The sequence below is a fragment of the Polyergus mexicanus genome, unplaced genomic scaffold, assembly GCF_030449975.1.
Source record: "Polyergus mexicanus isolate NDT 795.1 unplaced genomic scaffold, iyPolMexi1.0 SCAF_5, whole genome shotgun sequence".
Taxonomy (NCBI): Eukaryota; Metazoa; Arthropoda; class Insecta; order Hymenoptera; family Formicidae; genus Polyergus; species Polyergus mexicanus.
The window spans coordinates 3,097,231-3,125,094 of NW_027223325.1; the positions used below are offsets into that span (position 1 = coordinate 3,097,231).

General features: G+C 34.8%; 2 protein-coding genes and 1 long non-coding RNA gene across 3 annotated transcripts; 2 read left to right on the plus strand and 1 right to left on the minus strand.

The window, feature by feature from the left end:
* The first annotated feature begins 3,372 nt into the window (after window positions 1-3,372).
* Window positions 3,373-4,809, plus strand: LOC138933056 (mitochondrial import inner membrane translocase subunit Tim17-B). The gene is made up of 2 exons (XM_070295516.1): window positions 3,373-3,575; window positions 4,021-4,809. Exon 2 carries the CDS (start codon window positions 4,032-4,034, stop codon window positions 4,521-4,523), a length of 492 nt encoding a protein of 163 aa, XP_070151617.1. The 5' UTR covers window positions 3,373-3,575; window positions 4,021-4,031; the 3' UTR covers window positions 4,524-4,809.
* Window positions 4,810-5,690: 881 nt separating this feature from the next.
* Window positions 5,691-8,452, plus strand: LOC138933310 (uncharacterized). The gene is made up of 3 exons (XR_011446946.1): window positions 5,691-5,757; window positions 5,833-5,934; window positions 8,372-8,452. It is a non-coding gene; the product is annotated as an uncharacterized lncRNA (long non-coding RNA).
* Window positions 7,999-21,352, minus strand: LOC138933309 (homeobox protein Hox-B1). The gene is made up of 2 exons (XM_070295916.1): window positions 20,413-21,352; window positions 7,999-8,867 (listed from the first exon to the last, which is right to left on the minus strand). Exons 1-2 carry the CDS (start codon window positions 21,350-21,352, stop codon window positions 8,383-8,385), a joined length of 1,425 nt encoding a protein of 474 aa, XP_070152017.1. The 3' UTR covers window positions 7,999-8,382.
* Between the last annotated feature and the right edge of the window lie 6,512 nt (window positions 21,353-27,864).

A 27,864-nucleotide genomic window follows, 5' to 3' on the forward strand; every position in this document is an offset into this window, starting at 1 on the left:
GTGCTTACGGCACGAAGTCGCGCGCTCCACTGAGCTATCAGCGGGCATGCGTCCGCGTAGTAACCGGTAGCCCGCTACGGGCTTTCCCTGTCGTTTTTCCAACCCCCCGCGCGTCTTGGCGGCGCGGCCACCACCTCCGAGAGCAGCAGCCGCCACCGCCGCCGCCACCACTTCCACCTCCACCTCCACCTCCACCACCACCGTCGCCAGCACCCCCGTGCTTCGAACCCACACATCGTAGCGCGCGTCCGCCGGAGCGTCGTCGTGCGCGCGCGTTCACCTGCGTGCGGGATGCAACAGATGCACCGGACGCGAGTCCTCCGACCCGGGGGTGCGGCGCATGTATGCGCCGCACGCTGCACAGTTACGGAACGGTCGAACCCGTTACACAATCGAACGTAACGAGGAATAAAAAAGAATGAAGAGAGAGAGAGAGAAAGAGAGAGAGAGACGAGAGAGAGGACATCGATTTATCGTATAGCGGGTTATCTTTAGAAGATAGCGAACCGCGTCAGAGTCGCTGTCTCTCCTCGTTCGTTGTGTCAGAAATTGACTTTCGTCTCTCTCTCTCTCTCTCTCTTTCTCTCTTTTGAAAAAATAACTAGCGTGATTAAAGATAGATAATTTTTGTGTTTCGTTATTTAGACAAATTTCTTGAGATATACTTGAGATATTACTATAATACATTCATAAATTATTATATGAAGTTTGCTAGAGAATACATTGATATACATACATGTATAAGTCTTGTTATTTATGAGATATTACTTGATCATCAACAACAATTTCCGGTAGTGAAAACGTTACCGATGATCAGATGATATTTAATAAATGATAAGGTACAATATATGTTATTTAGCGCAATATAAAGCGCATATAATTTTGCACATTGTAATGAATTATAATTACGGAAACGGTATCGGCTTTATTTTTCCGCAGAATGTGTGAATATATCTTTTTTCGTATGAAAGATAGAAGTAACTAAGAAAACTATATATGAAAGAGAGGAGATTTTTTTTTTAAATATTATTACATATATTTATTTTCCGATCCCGGACAATATCTCGTTGATGCGAACATCTTGTTGGATTTTTTGCTCTTTGAACTATCTATATATAATATAACATATGATATCCTGTGTGCCTTTAAAAACTAGGCCAACATAGAGATGGATATTCTTCTTTATTATAATTATAAATGTTACAAAATAATATTTTCTAATAGTTACTAGTTTCCTGTGCCAATATAAGCAAATTCAATGATTTTATTTCTGAATATTTAATTAATCAAAATTTTTTTGCTTTTCGTTCTTTAAATAGGGTCTTAATAAACTAAAAAAAAAATTTCCTTTACTAATTTTTTAATCTGATATCAGAGAAAAATTGTAACAATTATTAATATATTTTTTTCTGTATTTTATAATTCATAATATTAATTATATTTGACTTTGATAAATAATGTGCCTATTAAAGGAACATCACCTTATCAAATCATTTACCTTTATCGGGAATGCGATCCAATCGGAAAAAAAAAGAAATGATTGTCATTCAAAAGTTTCTTTATATTCAAGATGTGAATCAATTGAGGCGGGGAAAGAGGGAGTCATTTATTCGTTTATACAGCGCATATTTACAGAAACGAATATGATGCTGTAAATTTCACTCGTAAACCTTTCGTCACGTCGAATAAGACGAGCGCGAATGGTTTTATGTCGCAAACTTAATTTTACGACATGTGGTGAGACTTATATTGTAAGATATATCTGTCAATATATGCAGATAATCGTCTACGATGAAATAATATCCGAAGAGGATAAGCAACGTTTATATTCACACACAGATGATTTGAATCTGAATCAAATGTGTCGATTATACATGCTGGTCTCTATTATACTTACCATCGATAAAATAATATTAAAGACCGAACGGCTTGGGATATATATGCAATTGGAAAACCTTGTTGATTGTCAGTAATGTCACAATATATCGTATCGATTTAAATTAGAATCATCGGAGAGCCTGAGAGAGGTCGCACCTTCGTTTTTCATAAGACGCTTTTTTTATTAGCTAATACAGTAGTGTCAACTAAATCCATTTTAGAGCTGGCGGAACTACATGGCCAGATTTATTTTTCTCGATGCCACGGTAAAACAACCGGTTGATACATATGCGTGCTAGATCCATAATTGTGGATCAAAATAGCGGAGAAATATTATGGATTTATTAATGTTTTATTAGCTGTACGTGATGTTTTGCTATTTTAGTATTATACATATTACGGACAGTGATAATATAAGTTATTATTGAAATATTTTTATATATGCATATGACATAAAATAAATTTTCTTAAATAAATTTTCCTCTAATTTTTAAATATAAAACGTGTAAAAGATATTTATACAATAAATTGCTTTTACCTTTTTTTTATTCTTGAAACAAAATTATCAAGCATTTTAAGTAATTTTAATTTTTCATCAATTCATATAGTTTTTTATATTTAATTATTAATTTATTATTAATTATATTATTTAAAAGTAATTTCTTAATTTATAAATTCAGTTAGATGCACTAGTGCGCACTGATGCATATTAAAAGCTATTAGACATAAATTTATATAAGCATAATTTATGTAGCGTAAGTAATTAAAATGATAATTAATACTATACATATCTTTTAAAAATAAACATAACAATAGATACGCTTAACGCTATTTTCGCTCGAAGAACAAAAGATTCTTCGCGGTTAAGACCGTAGAAAAATATAATTAATTATAATTATATAAATTTGTCTATAATAGTATTTAATGTACATCGGTGAGTGCATTCAACTGAATTCATAAATTAAAAAATTAACTAAATAATATAATTATAAAAAAAATTAATAATGAAAGCTGAGTAACTTAAAAGCACACACGATTTAATAATGTTTAAAATGCTTAATACTTTTGTTTCAAAAATAAGAAAAGAGCAATTTATTGTAAATATCTTCTACACATTATATTCAAAAATTAGGAAAAAAATTATTAAGAAAATTTATTTTATTTTATATGCGCATACATACACCAACCGGCCGTTTTACCATGGCATCAAAAAGTAAATCTGGCTATATACAATAGTTCCGCCATCTAAAATGAATCTAGTTGACGCTACTGTATGAGTTAGAAAACGGCAGTATAGCACCGTGGCCTCTTTTAGGCTCTTTCTGGAATCATATATGAAATATACATAATTTTAAAATTTTTACATAAAATAAAATAAAATAAAATAAATTAAAAACGTATATAATCTAATATGATTTAATATGACACAGAGTATTGTGTCATTATATTTGTCTTGTGTCTGATGTCATAGTGACAGCAATTACGACATGTATCAATTGAAACAGATTGAAAGGATCCGTCCTGATCCGTCCTGATCCGTCCAGATCTGTCGGCTGTCGATGCTATGGTAAGGAGGTTATGTTTGCCCGGAATGTCACGCCGTCTCGCCATTCCTTTCGCGTAGTGGACGAAGTGGCGTGTTGGATCTTTGCGCATCGGCTCGAACTCGAATCGATTCAACGGTATCGAATTATACGGTAAATGTCAAAATAAATTGTTTTTCTCGCAAGAATGTGATTTGTCATTGATATATAACGAAATTTAGAAAGACGTTATGTGTGCTTTAGCTTTGAAACGACAAGAAACGCTGCTCTAACCTCACTTATTCTATAAGTACGATAACTTTTGTAATTGTTGCTTGGCAAGATATAACTGTACGATCTTACATAATGCATTATATTAAATTCATTTTTCAATACAGAAATATTGCTGTGTATTTGATCTTTTTTTTTAAGTTAATTTTTATATGTAACTAACTAAAATAATAAAATGATGTGACAGAAGTAGTAATGATAAATTTGCTATAATTCCATGAAATTCATTCTTGCTTTATTAAAGTCTATTTTATTATAATTATGATAAATTATCATCTATATAATAATTGTTTCGTCAATAAATTTATCCTTCCATATTTTATAACAGATCTCTGTAGAATGGAAGAATATGCAAGAGAACCATGTCCCTGGCGAATAGTTGACGACTGCGGTGGTGCCTTCACAATGGGTGTCATAGGTGGGGCAATCTTTCAAAGTATCAAAGGTTTCCGCAATGCACCAAGTGGATGGAAACAGCGTTTTACGGGCAGTGTTGTAGCAATCAGACAGAGAGCACCCATCATTGCTGGAAATTTTGCAGTATGGGGTGGGATGTTCTCAACAATCGATTGCACACTAGTCCACTTTAGAGGAGGAAAAGAAGATCCTTACAATTCTATTATTAGCGGGGCTGCAACTGGTGGAATTTTAGCTGCAAGAAATGGACTGCCAGCAATGGTAGGCAGTGCGATCATTGGTGGAGTGTTATTGGCTCTGATAGAAGGTGTAGGAATTTGTTTTACACGTCTCTCTGCTGAACAATTTAAACCACCATCGTTGGTCGAAGATCCATCGCAATTCGGCCCACCTCCACAAGGCTATCCGTCATAATGTTCGAACAAATTGATTAGACTTATTTCAAATTAGAATGAAATGTTCAAGTATAATGACATATTCTTTCCAGCAATATTTTACAATACAATATACTTGAGTGTTTCTTTTTGCCAGTGTTAAATTTGTATGCAGCCTCGAGATCTTAGACTTAATATCAAATAATATTTTGTTTTCTTATTTGTCACTATAATTTTTTCAACTTTCTAGTTAAGATACCAAACATGATACTTTATGTAAGAATGCATCTCCTGTAAATACTTATAAAATATAAATAACAAAAATAAGTGCACAGATATTAGATCACTTTTATAGTGCATTTTATTATAAATTATTGATTAATACTTCATTTGTATAAAATATATACATGCTAAAGTATAATTAATCTTTTCATAGTATGAATATAGCATAATCAGTAATAAAACTAAATTTAAGCACGTTAAGGGGTTGAAGCCAGGAAATCCAGGTCATCGTCTTCAAATTCCTCGAAATCATTTAGAGGTGGTTTTACGGATAAATCTAATTTTTGTTGTGTTAAATCATTTGAATCCTTTGTTACCGGCTCAATTTTCACGTAATTATTCCTGATTGACACATCTGGCAATATTTCTTGTCCTGAACATTTAGACCCAAGTAGAGAGTTTCTCAAATGTAATCGCTCAACCTATCCGATAATTTTTGAAATATTTTCTTATTTTCTTCTCATTTATGTATCAGAATTATAGATTAAAAAGCGCCTCTGATTTTAATTATATATTTAAATATTTAAATTTTTCTCTGCAGATATACCTGTAAGGCGAGTATTTGTTTCTCAATCTTAGATAATATGTCAGTCAAAAATTCTTTTTGATTCATCAATCGCTCACGATATTGCGCCATATCAGTTGGAGAGAGTCGTGCTTCCTTACTCATTGTTGTAGATTTGTCTGATTTTTCATATATGACACATTACTTGGTATAATAATCCACAACTCACTGCAACTATGTTTGGCAACATGCAATATGTACATAATCGTTCAACTATTTTCAAGGAGCAAACTAGAGTCTCTACAAATTTGCGAAAATATAACGCAGCCGTTGAGTAAACAATTCTGATTGGTGTATTACTTTCAGATCTACCAATCAGAGTCGAAAGTAAATTTCAATAGTGGTGTTTTGCCGAACACACCGGTATCGAGACGCCATATTTAGTCTAGGACCTGGGACAATGTTTGTATCTTGTGTGCAGTCAAGGGTAAATCTCTATTATATTTAATAATATCGCTGTTATATCAAAAAATGTTATTTGACAAATTTCATTACATTATAGGTAATTTTACAATATTATTGGAATCAGCTTTGGCAGAAATTGCGGAGTAAATATGCATCAAAGATTAAGGTGTTTTACTCATCAAGTGACTCTTCCTTTATTGTAAGTAAACGCCATCTAAAGCATGACTGCCAATTTCAGTATATATGCAACAGTCGATATGTAGATGTGTACATATGTGCGTGCGTGTGTGATATAAGAGAGAGAGAGAGAGAATATCCCTCTCTTATATATGTTACACATAAAGATAATATAAAAAGTACACATAAAGATAATATAAAAAGTAATTCCAATATCTCTATTGCTGAATCTACAGACGATAATAAGTAACGATAAATAAAAATGTGTACAGTATTTTTTTTTATAAACGATAAAATTTACTCCAACACATAAAAATTTCTTGATCTGGGGGACAGCGTAAATGAAGGGCGTCAACAATTAATACAATAATATTTTATTCTTTCTACAAAGATCTACATAGTATTATAGGCTAATGACACTTTAATATGATAGGAATGTTTTTAGGTACAGAGCAAATGGACCACCATTTATGTAATTCACATAAATATGTACGATTATTCTAATTTTTTTTTTTTTTTTTTTTTTTTTGTATGTGTTTAAACGTGCGAATTAATTTGAATAGGATGCGAGTTTTCAGTCCGCATACAATTATATTGTCTTTATACAATTAATTTCTTATTGTTGGGGGATAATGAGGATTTATATCATAATATTTCGTTTTTTGGAATTTTCGTTTATGTAGGGTTTATCGATTAATTTTATCGGCCCATAATTTTTGTGTAGAATATTATTTACATATAAATACATGCACACAACTCTTGGGCGGAAATTGTATCGAGGGAGAAAGAGATCTACAGGGTCATTAGGCTATTTCCGATTAGACAATTACTCTCGCGAGATCTTGTGATTATCAAAGATATTTCTATCCACTATTGCGTTATCGCGCACCAAGATAAATGTTATAAAGACATTGGCCTAATTTAGCGTTTTAGGATTGATCGAAATTTCCTATCTGCGAACAATCAATAGAATAATCAATTATAAATTATTTCATTATATAAATTCTTCTTTTTAATTGAGAATCAAATTGGCGCAATATATTCTCTATTATACTTCTCCGACAACGATATTTTAACATTTTAACATTTAGGGATTGTTTCATAATGTTCAAGACTATTATAAACATTCCACGATAAGATAAGTAAAGTTGACTCTTCCAGTATCAGATTGAATATAGAGGTCTTCTCTGAAATATTTTTTTGTTATTTTTAGTTTAGTTTTTTAAAAATCAAAAAATCTATGAGAAATATCTATTTCGTTAATTTTAATATCTGTCATTATTTAATAGGTATATATATAGTGTGTGCTATATAAATTGTCTTTATTATTGTAATAGTGCATATAGTTCTAAACATTGCGTACTGATTGTGGGATATAGGAAGAAAACAAAATACAAATGAAAGAAATGATTAAAAGTTGTGGAAAATTTATTGATTATAAGGTACTGGAAGGGTTAAGAAATGATCGCATGATAGAATTCAATCGCTATCGTCCTTCACGTGGAAATGTGACGTAATAGATGTTACTTTATTCATTTTACAATTTTGAAACTTTAGACCCTTATTAGTTTCTTAACTTGTTTGTTCATTTCGTATACTTGAATTAGAAAATATAATTTACAATTGTACATTAAAATAAAATTTATTACGGTCGAGAAGATGATAGAGAAAATTATACATTAAGTACTAGTAGTTTTTGAAAGCAGGTAAAAAATTTGGAATATAATCGCTATATTTATATTAATGTAAATGTATCGGAAGAATTAGATGAGTAGTATATATGTTGAAATTTTTTAGAAAATTAAAACTATTAATAAATTAATTAGAAATATAAACGATGTTCAATCACACAGCAGCATTTAAAATTTACAACTACAAATATCGCTCTATGAATATGAACTGAGGTACATGGTAACATTGGAAAATTTGGATTGAAATTTTCAAACTTATACATATAATTTTACAAGACGCATTGAAAACTATAAATTAAATATACGAAATAAATAATATGGAAAATTAATATACAACTTAACATTTAATGCACTGATCGAAAGAAGAAATTCAGGATGAAGAAGATATGCTCTGGAATGCAATATAATATACCGTATTGAACTTTTTCAAAGCTACATGCCACTTCTGTAGTTGGTATCATCCGTATAATAATGGGATTAGAGAAACCAATGTCACATTTTATAGTTTAGAAACGGGAAGATAGAGACGTGTCTCCCGTATATACGCATATATCACATACCTCTACTTTCAAGATACGGAATGACATTACTCGTTTTATAAGTCCACGGTATTACATTCACGATGCAGCCTGAAAGAATAAATTAGAAAGTGGTTTGTGTATGGCTGCAGTAAATTGTCATTAAATTTCTAGCTTTTCGATATGATCGGAGCAGAGCTTTGCGACTCAGATATCGAATCATAGATTATAGTGCCGTTCATTACTGCAGCAAAAATCGCGTCAATCCTTGGAAGACGGAGGTGATTCCCTACTGTTGTCGCTGGTGAAGCTGGATAAACCGAGGCCGCCGATCTCGTGGCTGGACGAGCCCGTCGGTGAATTGCTACTGCTTCTGGCACCGCTCAAGGACGTCATATTTGTGCTATCCGCCGGTATCAAACCCTCCTTCATGCGCTTCTTCTGCTTCATACGCCTGTTCTGGAACCAGATCTTCACCTGCGTCTCGTTAAGCTGCAGCGCGGAAGCGATCTCGATGCGTCTCGCTCGCGTCAGGTACTTGTTGAAATGAAACTCCTTCTCCAGTTCGGTCAGTTGTTTATTCGTGAAGTTTGTGCGTCCAGTATTGTTGAAGCTACCGGCGATACCGGCCAACGAACCGGCGATACAACTCACTGTTCCACTGGCGGTACTTCCGTATACCGAGGAGCTTGGCCCCGCAACTGTACCGCCACCGTACTCGACTGCATTTGGATTCGCTTTGGTCGCTGAAACAAAAATTTTTTATTCTTGCTATAATAAAATAAGGCGCTCAATAATCGTACAGACATCATTTTGAATTGATTGACTGAATATTGTTGGCATATTTATTTTGATTAATTTATAATCAATTTCTTCAGCGAACATTGAGCAATTGAAAATAAAAGAATGCTCTTCACAAGGAAAACTTCAAAGAGATCAATGGATAAAAAAATTTTAAATCCAATTACATTGTATTCCATTGCGATTAAAATTTAGAGTTTAATTGTCGAAATATAAATATAATATCTACGAAAGGATCTTAATTAATGTAAATAGAATATCTATGAAAGGATTTTTGTCTGCCAGAGACTTGCTTAAAAGGATAAATTTATTGAAAACAACGCATATCTCTTAAGTAACTAATGCGGAAACATCTCGTGTTAAAATAAGTAAAGTATTAGCTGAAGTAATAGAATATTCTTGTGTGGGAGATAAGAGGGTTTATAAATATCGAATGTAGTAACAAAAGCGATATCGTCATTGAATGCAGACGTTTCTGTTATGTGTTTTCAATTTGGATGTATAATCTTCTAATTGTAAGTATGATAGAACGTACAACAGACGTGGACGTAATATGTGTCGAATCAAGATCAAGTCAAATCCTTAAGTGACAGTCGTTTGCCGGCCATAACAGCTGGTCACTACCCGGGAAAAGCAGTTTTAGGGAGATGACCTGTGCAAAGCTGCAAGAAGGAACGATAGGGTTGATCCCCTAAATCTGGATCAAATTGCATCAGCTGTAGAATAAACATCCGCAGTTACAGTGCCGTTACGTGAAATTTTTGATTTTTTCGTTTTATCGATGTTTTACATATGGTACGATTTTTAATATTCAATTCGTACCGACTATTTTACAACGCGGATAAATTTTTGGTTTGGGAAACAGATGATGCAATTAAAATATTGAGGATAAAAGTGACGCGCTTTAGGCAGAGGACGAGGATACATTATGAAAATTAGATTGTTATTTAGACTACGGTATCGTAGCAGTCAATTTACTTAATGGCAGGGGATGGACGAAACTGTCAAGCCACCGCCTTAAAGTCACGTCTTCCCCATTATGTACATTTTCCTTCAACATCTTTAGCTTCGCTCTTCAATATTTTTGTAATACATTTTCGTTCTTTTTATCCGCTCCAAAGAAATTATAATATTCTGGCATCTCTCTCTCTCTCTCTCTCTCTCTCTCTCTCTCTCTCTCTTTCTCTTTTTCTCTTACATCTATCTGTGAAAAACAATTTATATATATATTTAAAATAAAAAATTTATATTTGCATAAGATGACTTTCGCAAATTTCCTAATATAACCGAAGAGATCAGTCACTTATACCGGGGTCCCTGAATTTAGCTTGCGGCCATTAAGCTTACGCTTTTCCAGGCCGAATAATAAACTTGGACAAGTTCTATTAGGCGTGCCAGTGCCAGATACAATGAAATGTTTCTCGTTTCTGCGACTCATTCATCAATTTAGCACTTTAACGGTAGGACTGGCTAATACGGTGCCGTTGATTTTCTATACTAACCTTCTTTAGCAACAACGGACGCATTGTATTAATGAAATGTAGAAGAAGGATCTGTAATAAATTCCGATAAATAACGATGGCATTGCCAACGCCATTCTAATATTAATGTTCGCTAAACAGAAAGATCTGCGCCGAGAAATAAACGAGATTAAATCTCTCTCTCTCTCTTTCTCTGCTATCACAATTATCGACAGTAAGTTAGTTTATGCATTCGTGTGGTAGAAATTATATCGTGACCACGCATCGAATATCCTTAATAGTGTGTTACGTACAGTTGCCGATGCGGGAGAACATTTGTTTCGCGAATTAAACTCATGATATCGACAAGGTGGGAAATGTGGGAAAGGGTTGGCATGCAGGAGCAGGGAAGTTCCTTAATAACGCCGAGTCGAGGGGAAGGCGCATTGACACCTCTAATTATCTTCCATAAGACATGTGGGTGCACCCTCAGAGTCACCTTTTACGCCACTGTGATTATATTGTCACTATCGAATCCTCTGTAATCACGCGAGGGGATTTTAATCGCGTAATCGCGATGCGGGATGTTGCATAGATTTTTCAAGAAAGAGAAAGATATTACGAAAAGATTATTAATATCGCTCGTAATCTATCACAGATTTGAAAACTACCATAGATAACAGCGTAATAAAGGAGTTATATGATATATTACACCTACCGAATATATTTTTTCAATAAGAGATATCGCTGTCTTCGTTTTTAATTATACACCATGGGATCGAAAAACGATGCATATGTTTATTTAGGAACTTGGGTAACGCGGCGTTGATGCGTATAATCCATACATTAGATACAAATCAAATACAGCTGGATCCTGAATACATTTTGGTACATGCGCTTTACGTCGGTAAGAAAAAAAACTTTTACGAGCTAAAAACGACTTTAACAGGTATTTCGTTTTTGTTTCAAATACGGGCATATGTCGTCTAGAGTCTAGAAAATTCTGCGAATTTGGAAAGGCATCAATGCGCCCGTATATCTCTCTATCCTCTTTGTAACATAATACACAAGCATCTTGTATTCTTCTGCGTGTGTTTACCATCACCTTTCCTTATATCATCCGTAGAACGTCCCCACGGCTTTTAGCCTTTGAATAATATTTGAATTGCGTAATGTTCCTTGAAGAGAGAGGGGAGACCGGGCGACGCGCATAAGAGCACGCATAAGAGCAGATGATCCTGTATGATCAAGGGATTGACTTCCCGCAAGTAGCTGCCACTTTATTGTAAATAATCAAAAATCATTTTTGTTTACATATATATTAGAAATATATAAAGTAAAATATATAATGATTCTTTTAAAAAGAAAGAGAAAAGATGACATATAATTAATATATGTGAATATTAACAAATTAATGAGAAAGAGAAAATCTAAGATGCTCTTTGTATAAAACATTATTGATACACACACACACACACACACACACACACACACACAAGTACGTCTTCAGGTTCTGTAATCTTTCTAATCTTATAGTCTCCCCTTTTCCTTTCTCGAGAAGCTCTTGCGGTTCGATAATCGCTCGTGACGCACAAGAACAAAAATGATAAAATTGTATATGTATGTTTCTGGAGAGAGAGGAATTATTTTCTCTTTTTCTTATATAATTTCTTCGTTGCAATATATTTCTTAGTATACATATGTTTTTCTTTTTCTCATATAGTTGCCTTAATAAGTAATATTAATCCAGGTAAGAGATTTCATCGACGCGGTAGCTTTGAACGAAGGTAGAGATTAGCGTGCACACGCGGTTAGTTAGAAGCCAAGCCACGTTTAAGCATCGCGCACCCTCACATAAGTTTATGCATTTGTATGCTTAGAAGTATTACGTACTCGTTGTTAACTTAATATCAATAAACTACGATTTTATACTTGATTCACGCATATATATATGGTATATAAATAATAATTGTATTTTATTTTCGTGAGATATAATATTTTTATATTTTTCTTAATATTTTCTATTACATTTATCGATTCTATTCTTTTTTTTTTTTTTTTTTTTTGCAAATGTGGTAATTTGAATATTTTTTATTTATTGTACAGAAATCATTGAAAAAGAAAACGTACATTTCATTAAATAAATAATATTAAATTTATATTTTTAAACATTTCTAGCGAAAGTATATTAAAATTATCAACAACTTTTTAAACTTATATACACATTCTCTGTCGCATGTCGTATCGACATGCTGACTTTGTGGAAACTGACTTTGATAAAATCACCATTGATATCATTGTGAAATAACTTAATATAGTCGGCACAGAATGACGACAAGATGTATCAGCAAGTGTTACGGGATACGTGATTTAGCATATCCGGCAAGTGATCGCAACGCAAGTTACGCGCGAGAATCGAAGGCGTTAATTTCATTGATGTAATTTCCGTAAATTTAATTGCGTTTGATATAGATGTGAAAGAATTCCAAAAAATTTTAAGATTAAAACAAAAAATATTTGGCTATACACTCGATGATGGCATCGTGGCCTCTCCTCTAGAATTATATTTTTAATGCGAACGTAATCGAAGTTGATATATTTGCAATCGGTATCTAGGTATAATATTTTTTTTTGTATGGAAAGAAATTAATGTTGCAAAAAGTAGACAATTCTTTAGAATTTTTTCAGAGAAAGAGAGATAATTTCCCTATGTTAATTATTTGCGTGTGAATACATTTGAACCCTCGATCGCATCGAGAATTTAAAGAATACACAATTGCAAATTTCCGAATCACCTGATCCAACCGAAATTTTTTTCGCGAGGGTATCCATCTAACCGATTTATCGCAAGAACTGACAAAACGATTTCGTCGGCACGGTTCCTTCCATTCGCAACCCCTTGTCAGTCATCGTCATGCCCCGTCGGCCGCGTTGATTTCAGCATTATGATAGGTAATATCCTGAGTCACAGTCGAGTACGAAAAGGCTACGTTGTGTACCGTAACAGCGTACGCGAAAGGGCTGCGTGCAGCACGTTCGACATTCACACCCCCGGGGGTTCCCCCGCGAGCGCGTTCGTGTGTATGCGTTCGTGAGTATGCCCGAAGCATTTCCCGCTGAAATTAGGCTCAGCACGGCACTTCGCGGGGGTCGTCGATAAGTTTCGCGCGCTTTCTTCGAGCAACAGCTCGCCCCCGAGCTTTCGCACAGGTGCACTATTGCTTTTTTCCTCGAGGGTATATGAAACGCGCTTCTCCGTGAAATTTTTTTATTCCACGCTTTACTTTTAATACATAAAATAAGAAAACTTATCATATGTTATAATTATTCCTCTGTGCATGCGAAAAGAAAATTAATTGCCAAGCTTGACTATATAATTTATCTTCTTAATAAATAAGACCTGATTGATAAGACCTCTCCCTTGTTACAATCAGAAGGTATTAATTTTTCTTTACGAGATAAGTTCTCTGATAAAGATCGTAGCGTTCTCGACTGAAAATCGTTAACGATTCTCCAATGTATGCGCGTGAAAAAACGTTCGCGTACCAGCACCGTATTTTTACGACCAAAAATAACATGTAAATATCGTACCGGGCAATTGAGCCGCGCGAAGGAAGATTGGGCCGACCGGCCGGCCGGCCGGCTCGGCCGTCGGGCTCGGAGAGCGACGCGGAAATGAAAATCACCATGAGGCGAGACACGTGGACAGCGTTGTTGGCGGCGGTTGTCAGAGTCCGGCCGAGCGGATCTGTCGGGCCGCGCTCGGACAGGACAGGAGTAGAGCGGTGGCGGCCAGCGGCTCTGTGCGGCACGGACAAGACGGGGTGGAAGGGGAAGGGAATGATGGGAGAGAGACGGCCGCGGCCAGAGGAGGGTCAGTTGCTGCCAGGGTTGTTGCGGGATCCGGGGTTGCCGGGTTCGGCGGGTGGCAGCCCGGGTGGAAACACGCGAACGATCCTCTGATCCCCTCGCGAGATATCGGGCCACTCACTCACGCGTCCGCCGGCGACCCTAGCGGAGCGGCGAGCAGCATGCCCAGCCAGTTGTTCGACTCTACCCACACAATCTCTGCCTCTCTCTCTCTCTCTCTCTCTGTCTGTCTCTCGTGCCCTGCCACATTTTTTCTCCATCTTTTTCTCTCTTTCTACCGCTGCCTCTCTTCCCCGAGACTTTCTTCCTCTTTCTCCTTTCTCAATCGGACGTGCCTTCCTTCGTATTTATCTCGCTCCTTTCCCGATCCAATGCGTCCTCTCTATCTTCAGCCGATGTTTCATCCTCCTTTTTTCGTCTTCGCAGACGTATCTCCCGCCTTTCCCCTTCACTTTCCCCTTCTGTTCGCGCGTTTTATTCCCGTCGTTATAACGTTGTCTCGATCTCCCTCAAGTTCAGGGCTGCCGTGTACAAACGTCGACGCCCAGTTTTGCGATTCAAGTCCCCTGGGATAGCTTGATCGGAGAGATTTTCCGGAAATTTTTACATTCAACAAGCGCACATACTGCGTTTACTAATCTGTAATACTCCGCATTCGATAATATTGTTGCATTCGTGTGAGCATAGTCACGAAACATTTTTATTTGTCAATCGATATAAGACGGTACGTTACTTATGTTAGTGCGTACGTTTAGAGACAAGTAATACGTAATAAAACTCATAGAAAAATTTTTCTCGTAATTATAAAAATCCCTCGTATATGTAAAAAATCTCTCTCCGTGCTTCCTTTTCCACTGAATTTATTATTACTTTTGCTTTAATCAATATACGTTGCACTATATTTTTCCTGCAACATTTATTTTACATATCACATATAATGATATATAACGATAAACAATATACTTGGCTCTATATACCTAAGCGCGTGACCAGAACGGTAAGGAAGTTAATGACTCGGCGGTAAGTTTCATAGGTTTGGAGCCTCGTCGTGATGCCGCCCCTGCATATATTCGGCCAGGGCGTCGATAACGACATGCATATTTTAAGTCAGCCTAAAAGGTGATAGTCTTCGAGGAAGCGGATAACGCGAAAAGTAGCCCATCAAGTGCTCCCAATAAATATTATTTATTTCATATCTGCCATGAATAAATATAGACGTGAAGATATATATGGACTTTCTTCATTTAATCGTGTTACGCAGCAACTTGTAGCAGTATTTAAAGAATACTTTATATATATTCTGTAATTATTTTTTGTTTTAACTCGACAATCGGGATGCATTATCAAAAGAGTTTTGAAAGAATTATATTTAATAATAAATATTAATATTAGTAATATTTTGATATTATATGAGAGAGAGAGAGAGAGAGAGAGAGAGAGAGAAACATGAAGTATTTTTATATGAGTCGATCGATGATAATAAAAAAATTTTTTTATATATATACGTGTACAACGTAAAACATACATTATAAAAACGAAACTGCAAATACATCAGAAGTGGAGAGGAAATGTATTTGCGCGATGACATAAGAACTATTATAATTGCGATGAGAGAGTCTGACGAGTTGCGCCGATCTTTACTCTATGGCATATGTTTGTTTTACATCAGAAGATAAAAATATACTAGAATAATAAGCAAATAGAAAAAGAGATATTATTTTTTAAACGATCTTTCCTCAACTGATGATTCTTTACTATTATTATAATTACTGTGCGACGTCATAATATCCTCTGTAACATTATATCATCGATATAACCGTCATATCGAGTTGCGTAACGCGTTGAGCGCGCGAGTTGTAGAATATAAAAGATTTTTATCTCTTATTGATGACACTAAGAGATTATATATATTGGGATGTTAAATAATTATCGATTATATTTGTTGTATTATTTTTACGTATTATTACTGAGGCATTACAACACACCGATAAACCGGGATTTTGAAAGGGAAAGGAAATTCTCCATTTTACCGTGACGAAGATACAGAATTATTACTGCTGTGTTACGAGGGGACGTTCGTTTGTCTCACTTCTCTCCTCGCGGTATTGCCAATCTCGCTATTGAGTATAGAGAGAAGAAATCGAGTTTAGTATGATAGATTGGGCGGGTTGACAGCATCACACGACGGTCCTTCCGTCGTGATGCTGTCTCACTCCAATCTTGACTAAGGGTGGTCCACACCGGGCGCGTCCCCATAGAGACCCTCTATGTTGGATCCCCGAAACATGTTGCGGAGGGAAGACGGAACGCTATTGTAAGTCCTTGGCCAACCAAAAAAGTTAACCAACCAAAATCTACTGAAATCGCCCCACTACTCTGCTCCGCCCATCCCGTTATTTCTCTCTAATTTTTCGCAATTCTATACATATTCGCGTTGCGTGCTTTTTTCAACTAGCTGCGAAATGTAATTGTATTCAATTACTTACATCACATTTCGTTAAAATTAATTTTGCTCTCGTTTATTGACTTTGCAGCTATGATGATACGTGATTGAATATATAATTTTATATATTATTCGAATTATTATTTTATCATTTGCTTAATTATCAGTTTTATATTATTCGATATGTTTTAAATTTGATATATATTTCATATTATTTTAGAAGATATTTCTCTCTCTTCCTTTCCTTCTCTAATAAAATTATGTATAGATGGTATATTAATTATTATCTTGATAAGCATATAAAATTTATTATATGTGTAATTACACTTATTATATATATATATATATTTTTTTTTTGTAAATGACGATACATAGAAATAGTTAATTAAAAAATATTCTTCAATTTTTCCTATATAATATTACGGCCAATTACATTTCGAGGTATTCGAAATTGTGATAGACATGTTAAAGAAAATTGAATCGTATTAAAAACATCGGGACGTAATAGCAGGAGTAAAAACGAGAGGGGTTAAACGAGGGTGACAAAGTTTCATTTCGGTTTGCATGCTTCGCTGCAATAAACGTCAGTCCCTTTAACGCCTACGATGGCGTTATTAATTCGATTATAATGAGCTATTAAGTGAAACGCTGGTAATCCCGACAAGCTCCATCCAAACGACTAAGCTCACACTCATTCTCCGAGTTAGGAGATTGCGGGGAGCACCATGGCCGTTAAGCAAATTAGTGTGTAGTTAGGGGAACTGTTCCTGCCTTTTTAGGCATTATTTTCATTGAGCTACACTACGTCACTTTTTCATGGTCATCAACTCGACATTATAACAGTACGTAGACATTTTTGCGGATTATGTCTCTAATTTCTCTTTTGCAAAAATATATTAATTATAAGAATTATAACATATACACACACACACACACATACCACATATTGTATATTATTATTTTTGAATCATGAATTGTCAAACTTTGTAGTCATTTGTTTTGTTTACGAATTTTGGTTACGAATTTAAATAATTTCCGTTAATTAAAATTCAATTAATTTATCACAAATAAAATACAATAACTTTTTTACTGAAAAAAAAAAGAGATTTACGTATATATTGTAATAAGTACATACAAGAAAAAAAATTGACGAATATACAGAGTGTCCGTAAAAAAGGTCAGGATCAAATTTATAAAATATAAACTTATGTCCGAAAATGCTTTATTAAAGAATTATAAGCATTTAAAGAGATAAGCGAGCAAAGGTGTTCTTATATTGTCATATCGCAAAAATGAACGACTCAAAATTATATTATTGAACAATTGAAAATTTAACAGAATTAAAAATATGTGATAGAATTCTAAAGACCGCATAAGTCAAGACTTGTACTTAAATAATAATTGAGAGTTATCTGTTTCCTAATCAGCGATTTTGTCTAATAAATTATAAGATCAATTCATTTCGCGAATCTTTGAATGCTTATAACTTTATAATAAAATACTTTTGGGCATAGATTTATATGAACTTACTCGATCTACTCTATTAACGCATTATATAAATTTGATCTCGACCTTTACGGACACTCTGTATAATGCTTTCCTCATAATCAATATATTGAAGATTTATTCGCGTATATTTGTTTGATAAACGAATTATCTTATCAATGTCAGGAATTAATCTGATAAATTCGAGGGTAAGACGGTTTTACTTAAACGCTAGTCTTATCGTAATCTGTTAATGTTTCCGCTACTATTGTACAATCTAAATCCAATACGTCACGTTTAAACATGTAAAGATTGTCGTCGAGATTGCACATTCCTGATATTTATAAACATGTCTGTAAATAATTCGCTTATCATATGTGAGAAACATTTTTCATTAATCCTGTGCGATTTATATCTTCGGATTTATAATGAATAATATCTGAATTTTCTTTCTCGATATAAATTTATGTCCGAATTTTCAAACATAATCAAATAAAAATTTTGTTCATTGTTAATGAAATAAATATGTCCAATTAAATGAGCAAAAGTATATTTAGAAATATTTATTACAGAGAGAATACACAATTCATATAATAACAATACACATTTCGATATTACGAATGATCCAAGCAGCACATAAAGGCCAAAAGACCAAAGGCTTAAAGACATCTAAAGGATGTTAGGATAAGATGTCTTTAAGAGTCATTTTTTGTCATCTTTTAAAGACATGTATTGCCTAGGAAGTTTCTTTCATCTCTTTGATTTATAATAGTTATAAAAAATATTTTTATAGCATCGAATATTTTTTATTACTCGTTTTATATGTGCACAATTTTATCTATTGAGTTAATGAAATATAAGTATATAAACAAAAGTCAAATTGTAGGATAAGATAACACGTATATTGATAAGTTTTTGGTCACAAATATCTTGGAGAATATCGTTTATCCCGCAAAATCCATACGTATAGTTACCTTCATAAATGACAATACAAGTCTGTTATTATGAATCCATTTATTATCCATTTATTATGATTGAATTTACGATAAAAATGCAATTATGATAAAAATGTAATTCGTTAATAATAAAGGCAAGTTTTAAGAATAACTGAAAGAATATTATCTGATAAATTTATTCATTGAATTGAACAAATTTTTTATTAAACTTTTTAAAATTAATAAATTAAAAAATCTATATTTATGATATAAATCTTATCTCTTTCTGTTTAAGACGCCTGATAAGATAAAAGAAAATCAATAAGAAATACGGTAGCAAATTGCAAACTAATGATATTAAGGTCGTACGTGGTATTATTGGACAGTGCGCGCATGATTAATGATTATGGCAAACCGGGATTACGTCGCACTTTATTAATTCTCATACATACATACAGATTGTTTGAAAGCCACTGACTTGACGATTACCGAGCAGCATGTTACATTTTGTCTCTGACAAACTGTCCGCCTTGTTTGTCAATCTTAATTGAGGACTATCTTCATAAAAATTGTTGATCTTCGATCAAGTGTTTTTTAAAGTACTACTTTGATGTACTGAATTTATGTAAAGTATTCTCAACAAGACGTGATTGAATTAAATTATACTTCTAAGATTTGAGATTGTTTTATTAGCGATCCGCGAATTCTACAAATTTTAAACGTTCTTCAATTTTAAAAAAATTAATAATACAATTATGTGAAAGATAAAAACACTATTTAATTTCAAATATACACGCATACTTTACGTAAAATATAATAATTATTTAAAATAAACGTAAATATAGAATATACAGATCATTTAAATAAATGATAAGTTACAATCATATATTTCATAAGCTGGTCGTACAGAAAGTATTTTACGAACAAAAATTTTCTTTTTTAAAGAAAAATTGTAGCAATATATTAATTAAAACGTATAGTACGTATAATAATTTTTCATCCAATTTGTCAGATATTTGTACTGTGTATTGTGTACGTCTGATTATGAGTTTAATTGAATTCCACGCGATATAAATTTCAAACTGGGGACACGCAGTGGTTGGCAATAATAGCTTTTAAAACAACGGGGTAAGATAGACAGCCGTGATTCTACATCTTCGTACTTGAAGCTAATCAAGCGATGAACGCGGTTTAACGAGTGGCTACCGGATCGCGCCCACAGAATACCTAATTTCACGCTAGTTTACCCGCCACACATAGGCGTCGACTCGACTGGAAATTTGAATCATGCACTTACCAACTGGTTTAGGTACGTTTCTCTTGACTTGCATCCATTTGTAGGTTGGTACCTGCGCTTGTTGTTGTTGTTGTTGTTGTTGTGGATGATGCGAATGCTGCTGCTGATGATGCTGGTGGTGCCCGTGCTGATGAGGATGCTGGAGGTGGCCGGATTGTTGTAAAACGTGATAGGATGTCGCATCCGAATTCTCTTCCTTATAGTGTCCCGGTGGATGCGTGGAGAACTCGCTTTGCTGAATCTGCGTCTGGTAGTGTAAGGATTCGTCCGAGGACGGCAGTTGATGTAGGTAGTTTGAGGTGCCGCCGACCGCTATTTGGTATTCAGGCTCGTGATGGTGGTGATGATGGTGATGATGACTAGAGGACTGATGATGAATCTGCTGATCGTGTTCCGTTCTTGGATGACTAGCTTGAAGTACCGTGGTTTGATGTAGGCTGCCGCCAGCGGGCGGATGGTGGTGATGATGATGGTGATGATCGTCTCGGTAAGCAGGTTGCTGAACATGGTAACTTTGATGTGGATCCACCGATGTTACTGTGTGCTGCTGTTGATTCGGATACGAGGATGACGCGTAATCCAGGTTAGTATAACTTAGACCGTTCTCCGAAGAGATTATTGCTGTGGTGGAACCATTCTCATGGAGAACGGCACCCGTCGGAGAGTAAAAGCCTTGAGGTGGCGTACTGGACGACGCACCCGAATCGGCGGTTAAGAAACTCTCAGAGGATGATGAAGAATATGGCGCCACTGCAGTCTGGGGATAGTAATGAGTTGGAGCTATCTCCGGAGAAGGAGGCACCGACACGTGACTGCCGATGGATGACGACTGATGGTGATGATGGTGATGATGATGGTTTCCTTGACCCGAGAACACGTAGTTGGGATATGAGTCAGACTTGCCGTAGTTCCCGTACATGCCCATGTCCATCATCATCATCCTCGTAATGGAGAGACAAATCAATTGACCACCCACTTTTTTGGTAATTGTTATGCGTATTGCCCAAGAAGAAAAAGAAACGAAGAAGATGCGTTACTCATGACAAAAGTCGTACACTATTATTCTAATTGATTATTTCAACATTGTACATATGTATATTTTTTACTATTCTCTTGTACAAATACTACAAAACAGTAAGATTTACATTTGTTCGATTAAACCAATTCACAAGGTAAGCACAAGATTAGTCTATACACAAAAACAGTTGTCACTGCGCACTAAAACGATGCAGAATATACGCGTATCGGCTTTATAAATTTGTAAAATTTTGTGACAGATATTCGGTATTCAAGTTTTAAAAATTCGTATTTATTATACTCCTACGATAGTTTTCAGCGAGCACTTAAAAGTGTCAATCCACTGTGAAACGTTAACCGTCGCCCGCAAAAACAATCCATGCGGTCATTCGTGCAGTCGATCCGTCCGACATGGGTCGTTGAAGTGGACTGGTTAGGTAGACTAGCGTAGCGGAAAGCTGCACACAGGTGAGACTGACCCGCAGTGGTCTGGCGTGTTCAAGTTTTCTTTTTCTTTTTCTCTCTCTCTCTCTCTCTCTCTCTCTCTCTCTCTCGGACGTACCACCCAGATGTAGAGTGGTGGCATTGGGCTGCGTGAGGTTAGTTTCTGGGGGAGTCTCCATTATCGGTGGGCGGCACATAGAGGTGATCACGTGATGACGATTGGGCGGCTCCAACCAATCCTGGGCGAGTCTGCGCGCCCCGAGTCCACTACCTCATGATGGATCACCAGTGTGAATTTTATTTTTCGTTCCTTCTTTTTATCTGGCACGCTGCAGTTGACACTTATCGTCGGAGGGGTAGGAGCTGGGGTATTATATCTCGGTACCCGCTTTCTATGCTATCCGGAGGCAGGCAACCTCCGCCCTTCTATCCTAGGTTGTTTTGTGTCTTCTGCCTTTTTCTTCCTTCCACGCTCTTGACGGGTCCTTCTATGTACTTGCGTGTCGCAAGGTACCAAGATACGACAACATCCTGCGTTTTTATTATAACTTGACAGTTGATGATTTAATTATAGTTGTTCTACTATCTACACGACCGACGATTTTATCAATAAATATTAATAAATGGGTTAATGATCAAACTTTATTAACTGTTTGTCAGCATTGTGCTTTTTTAGATAACCAAGCACATACGTTTCTTTATTATGTACGCATTGTACGCGAAGAAGATGAAGTACATCTTTTCTTGCAGATAGTTTCCGTGCAACGCTTTGCGTTGTCCAGGGAAAAAGTGGAGATAGATAATTTAATTTGGTAGCTGTGTCACGCTAATAAATAAGAAAGATATTTCGGTCACACAGACGTGCGACGCACGAAACAATTTGTGACTCTTCAGACTGCTAGGATATTCATCATCTTCACGTCGTCGAGACCCTAACATGACAATACACTACTTTTAAAGGTATAACGAAGGACTAGGTCACATTCGACGTCAGATCTCTGAAAAATATGTTAAAAGATCCTTAAAATTCATTAGAAGTTTTATCTGCTTAAAATATTTTTTATTTATATGTATTAATATGTTATTTTTATTAAATATAAAGATTACGTATCAGATTATATTAAATTATTTATTAAATAAAGATTCAAAAATTTTTCGAAACATTAAATAAAATATAAGAAAGAATATAATGTACAATATAATCAGCCTCACTATGTGCTTCTCATTGTCAGGATCTAAACTGATGACCTTCACTTTTTTCTATTCTTTTTAATTTTAATAAAACACATGAGTATTCTAGTACTAAAATTAAGAAATTTATCAAAAGTTTAGTTGATTAGTTTTACTTCTGAAAGACTCATATATGAGACGTTGATTGTGTATTATATTCTTTCGTTTTTTGACTACTATTTTAAAGATTTTTTACTTCTTTATTAACTTGTTGTAATCTGATATAAATACATAATTAATTTCTTTTCAATATTTTATCTGTGAAAACGGAATAGATTTTAAATAAGCCGCATAGCATCTGTCATCAATACATAACGCGATACACAATGCAGTTGAATAGTATGATAAAATTTAAATATTATGAAGAGCATGTAAATGTGATGATTATATTGATGGTTGGAGCAGTAGCTTTCCTCAATTATTGTTTAATGGACGGGTTGTGAACATTTTTTGGCAATAAGAAGATCTGAAAAAGTGACAAGAGCTCGCTCGTTCGCAGAACGCGTGACGGCCCATGGGATATCTTCTACCCCATGCGAGAGCGCAGTGACAGGATGACACATTCCACCGTGAGAGTTTTAGAAGCATGGTCCCGTATCAGCAGTTCAGTCAGAAGAGCTTATATCGAGGGCGCCACCTGCGGCCACCCGCGACATCCGTCCTGTTTCGTACATCAGCCCGGGGAATCTTCATCTTGATCGAGCCGCAGTGACGTTTGATAGTTCTGATTCCCGCTGTCGGCTAATCTTTTTCACCCGAACGCGCAGTTACATATCTTATCTTTATCGGAATGTAATTCGGAGTCTTTTCATACTCGTGCGAATGTTGGCAATGTACCATCACGCTCTTTACAATCGAGATTACACCGATATAAATAAACATGTATTATATATTCGGAATCGTTAACTTAATTTTAATGCCGTCTTATACTTGGAATAAAATTTGGGAGAATACATCGTATGCAATCTTTCAATATTTAGTATATCATTGATTAATAATTGAACTTCAAATAAAAACTTGGAGAAGCAAAAACGCACTTGAATTTAGAAGAACAACAAGCTTTTCTTTAATATTTTCTTTTCTTAATAATACAATCTTGCCACGATTGATTGTAAAAAATAATGACTCTTTATATGTACCAGAAAATTTAATTTACGCAGCATAATTCAGTATAAAATTGGTTCTTCTTCTATCGTTAATCTTTATTATTAGGGAGATAACGATAAAATTGAGATAGAAAGCTGATCATTACGCAATTTTTCGTCGATGAAGCGTATTATTTGTTGGGTAAACTTGGAGGACGCGTTTAAATAGAATTTGCAGGGATTAAGTAAGTAAATTTGAGTTTAACCTGGTCTAATGCTGGATAAATATCGTCGCCTTTCTTCCGGATCGACACGTAAACTTTATTTGCGGCTAATCCCGCTAAACAATTATGGTCCACTCTTGTCAATCGGTCCAGTACCCATCTTTCCGTGCGGCGTCACGCTGAGATTTGACATAGGATGAGGCACCTGCATTGTCATGCTGAGTTCCAGTCGTTCTGTTACAGTGCTAGCTTTTATCTGCACAAGCTACAATAATCCATCGCCTTCCAAAGCGTCGTTTCTTTTATTGTGTGTATTAAAACTCCTCCGCTCTCTTGTTGTTTATTTATGATTAATTCTGATTTTAGCAATTGATACAATTATTGTTAGATATTAATATGCATTATCCAAGTTTGTCGAGCAGTGATAAAACAATCAAAATGATGAAATAACATTACATCACGGAAACACTGTGTATCGTACCGGATAATGCGTCATCGACAATAAAGTGTGAAAGAGATTAAAAGAGATTAAGAAGCTAATTTAGAAACAATGGTGTTTAACGAAAGGAAAGAGAACTTAAAGAAGTCTCAATTTGTGTCAACTCATTGAGAAATATTTATTTTTTTTTTAGAAACGCGTATAAACTTGACTTCTGTCAACTGCTTAAAAGATTATGTTTGAGGAGTGTTTTCAACAGTAGTCTAGCTTACCTAGGTCGTCTCGTCTTAAACAGCATTTCCGGATATTGGCCTGTCCATCAAAGAACGAGTCACAACAATCCAGCGGGAGTCTACCGACGAACAGACAGCTGTCTATTGAGAGAATCACGTGGGATTTCCAGAAGGATTCCGTCTTTATAAATGATGCCGTACTCTATTGAAACAGTGTCAGTTTCTGCGAGAGAAACGTGAATTTTGAAACCGCGTAAAATAAAAAAAAAAAGAGGAAAGGAACAAGAGCCGGAATCAAAATTTTCGATACTTTCTTCGAAGTAAAGGAATATTTTACGTGTCTCTTCTTTTATTAAAATTATTTCATTTAATATTGACTCATATTTCCGAACAGAGCGCTTTTTCAATGTAAAGCTTAAGAACAGAATCGTGATTTTATAAACAAATCATGTTTAACTTAAATAAAGCTCTTAATTGTATATTGACTAACAAATGAAAATATCGCAACAAGTCGTCTTATTTTAAATACGTCGAATATCTCTGATCTAGTCAATGTATTGTTGGAGTAAATATCAATATGCATCAATATACACGAGATTCAAGAACGTTTTAATGTAACGATCCAGTTCTGCAATATCGAATTATATCGACCATAGTGTGTGCACAACTTTTCTCCGGAATCTGCTATCCAATCGATCTTCCGGCCAGAATTTTCCATAATTCTGCTCATTTTCGAAATGGCGCCTGGCTTTTTGTACGCCGCTCGCACGAAATCGTACCAGGGACATGGGAAACTCTGCACAATAGAGTCATCAATCATTCCGTATGAGAGTTACTCGATTGCTACTCTAACTGTGCGCAGTCTTGCCGAGTCGAGCATGAATGTGAACGTAATCGAATACATTTACAAATAATATCAAATATATACATATATACATTTACAAATAATATTAAAAGTATCATATACTAACGAGAACAAAAAATAGCATGATAGAAAAATATAATAAATAGATAAAAATGTTCAATTATCGCAGTAATTAACAATAATCTGAATATCAAGTCCTGAAAACTATTGTAGAGAGAACTAAATAAAAATAATAATTGTAAAAATTTAACATTTATACGATACTTTTGATTAGAGTGTTTTAATATGAATCATTATTTGTATATATTGTAGTTGAAGAAGAGAGAGTATTTTATGTGTAACTTATTTAATATATCTAACTTATATTTTAATTTTTAGAACTACATATGAATACGGAAAACTTTAAGACAAAGCAGCCCTGTCGGGAAAATATTTAGCGGCCGTAGAATGACTCTGCAATACTCGATACGCCATTTCATTCGATCTGACTCACAGTTAGTCTCTATTCTACATGTTGATCGTATCGCAGTAAATATTGAATAAATGTAATTAGACGCTGGTGTTAGAAGGGCGCGTGCATGCGGTAGCCTTATTCACTCGAGTGATCCTGATGAGTATGTAACTTCTGCGTCTAATACACGAGCAAGCGCTGAATTAAGCTTATTATCAAAGCTGCTAAGCTTCTTTTAGATCTTGTTTAACTCGACGAAATATTAGCACAGAATTAAATGAGTAAAATTATAATATATCAATAATAATATAAAACATTGACATATATAATGTAATTTATTATCACTTTATTATTTTTTAATTACAAATATTTTTAGCTTGTGTAAGTTAGCGCTGAGTGAGTTAATAAATTTATTAACGTCATCGTGTCAGTTTAAGATTCAAAATATTTGTAAGACGTTATCGAGAATGCTCGTTGTATGTAATTTTATCTCTATATCTTCGTGTTTTATTTTCTATCATATTTATGACGATGCGAGATCGCTGTATATGTGTCGTATAAGGTTGATGTTTGAGGGATTACGTTTCGTGCCCTTCTACAATGAGAAGGTACGACTAGGATCTGCCCTATGGACGCACGAATATCAAAGCCGTATGAAGGAGAACGTGCATCCGCGGTAATAAAGTTAGCACGATAATTATGACAGGCTCGTTACCAGCACGTCGCTACGGGATATGAAGTGCTAATGAATGGACGCGTCGAACCAAGGGGTGGCTGGTACGATCGTGTATTTCTGTTTCGTTCGTAAATAGGCTTCGGGTATACATATACCAAACGTGTCAGCTTGATATCTTTTACCTGAAAATCTATCCAGTCGGAAGAGATGAATTTTTCGTTGTTTCTATTATTGTTAATTGTATTTATAATTCTTGGATATAATTGTTCTATAAACATTCTTTTCTTTATTAAAAATTTGATAGAATTAAGGAGTTACAATATAAAGATAAAATAGAATTAAAATATTAAACCTGCAATAATAATAAATAATAAAACAATCATATAATATAAAACAACGACGTTTACTGCTACTTTTTTATATTTCTGTTAAAACAAGAATTATAAATACATGTTTAAAAGATATTAGCTACGTCACAGTGATGGTAAATGCATTGCACATTTTTTGGGGATGAGAAATGTTTTTAATTTTATTTAAACTGGCCGACAGAGCGTGTGTATGTATGGATTAAGCCTTCTTAATTCTCACCGTTGATAGCGCCGGGTGAGACTTGGAAATATTTATATCGAAGATAAGATTATCGAAATTTGAGAAATCTTTCCGCATTCCTCGTATGTTTTGTTTTAGAGTAAAGAATTATATCTGATATTGAATTTTACATCGTAATTGTCGATTTTGAACGATCTTCTCATCTGAATAAGTATGAAAAGTTTTTTTTTTTTGTGAAA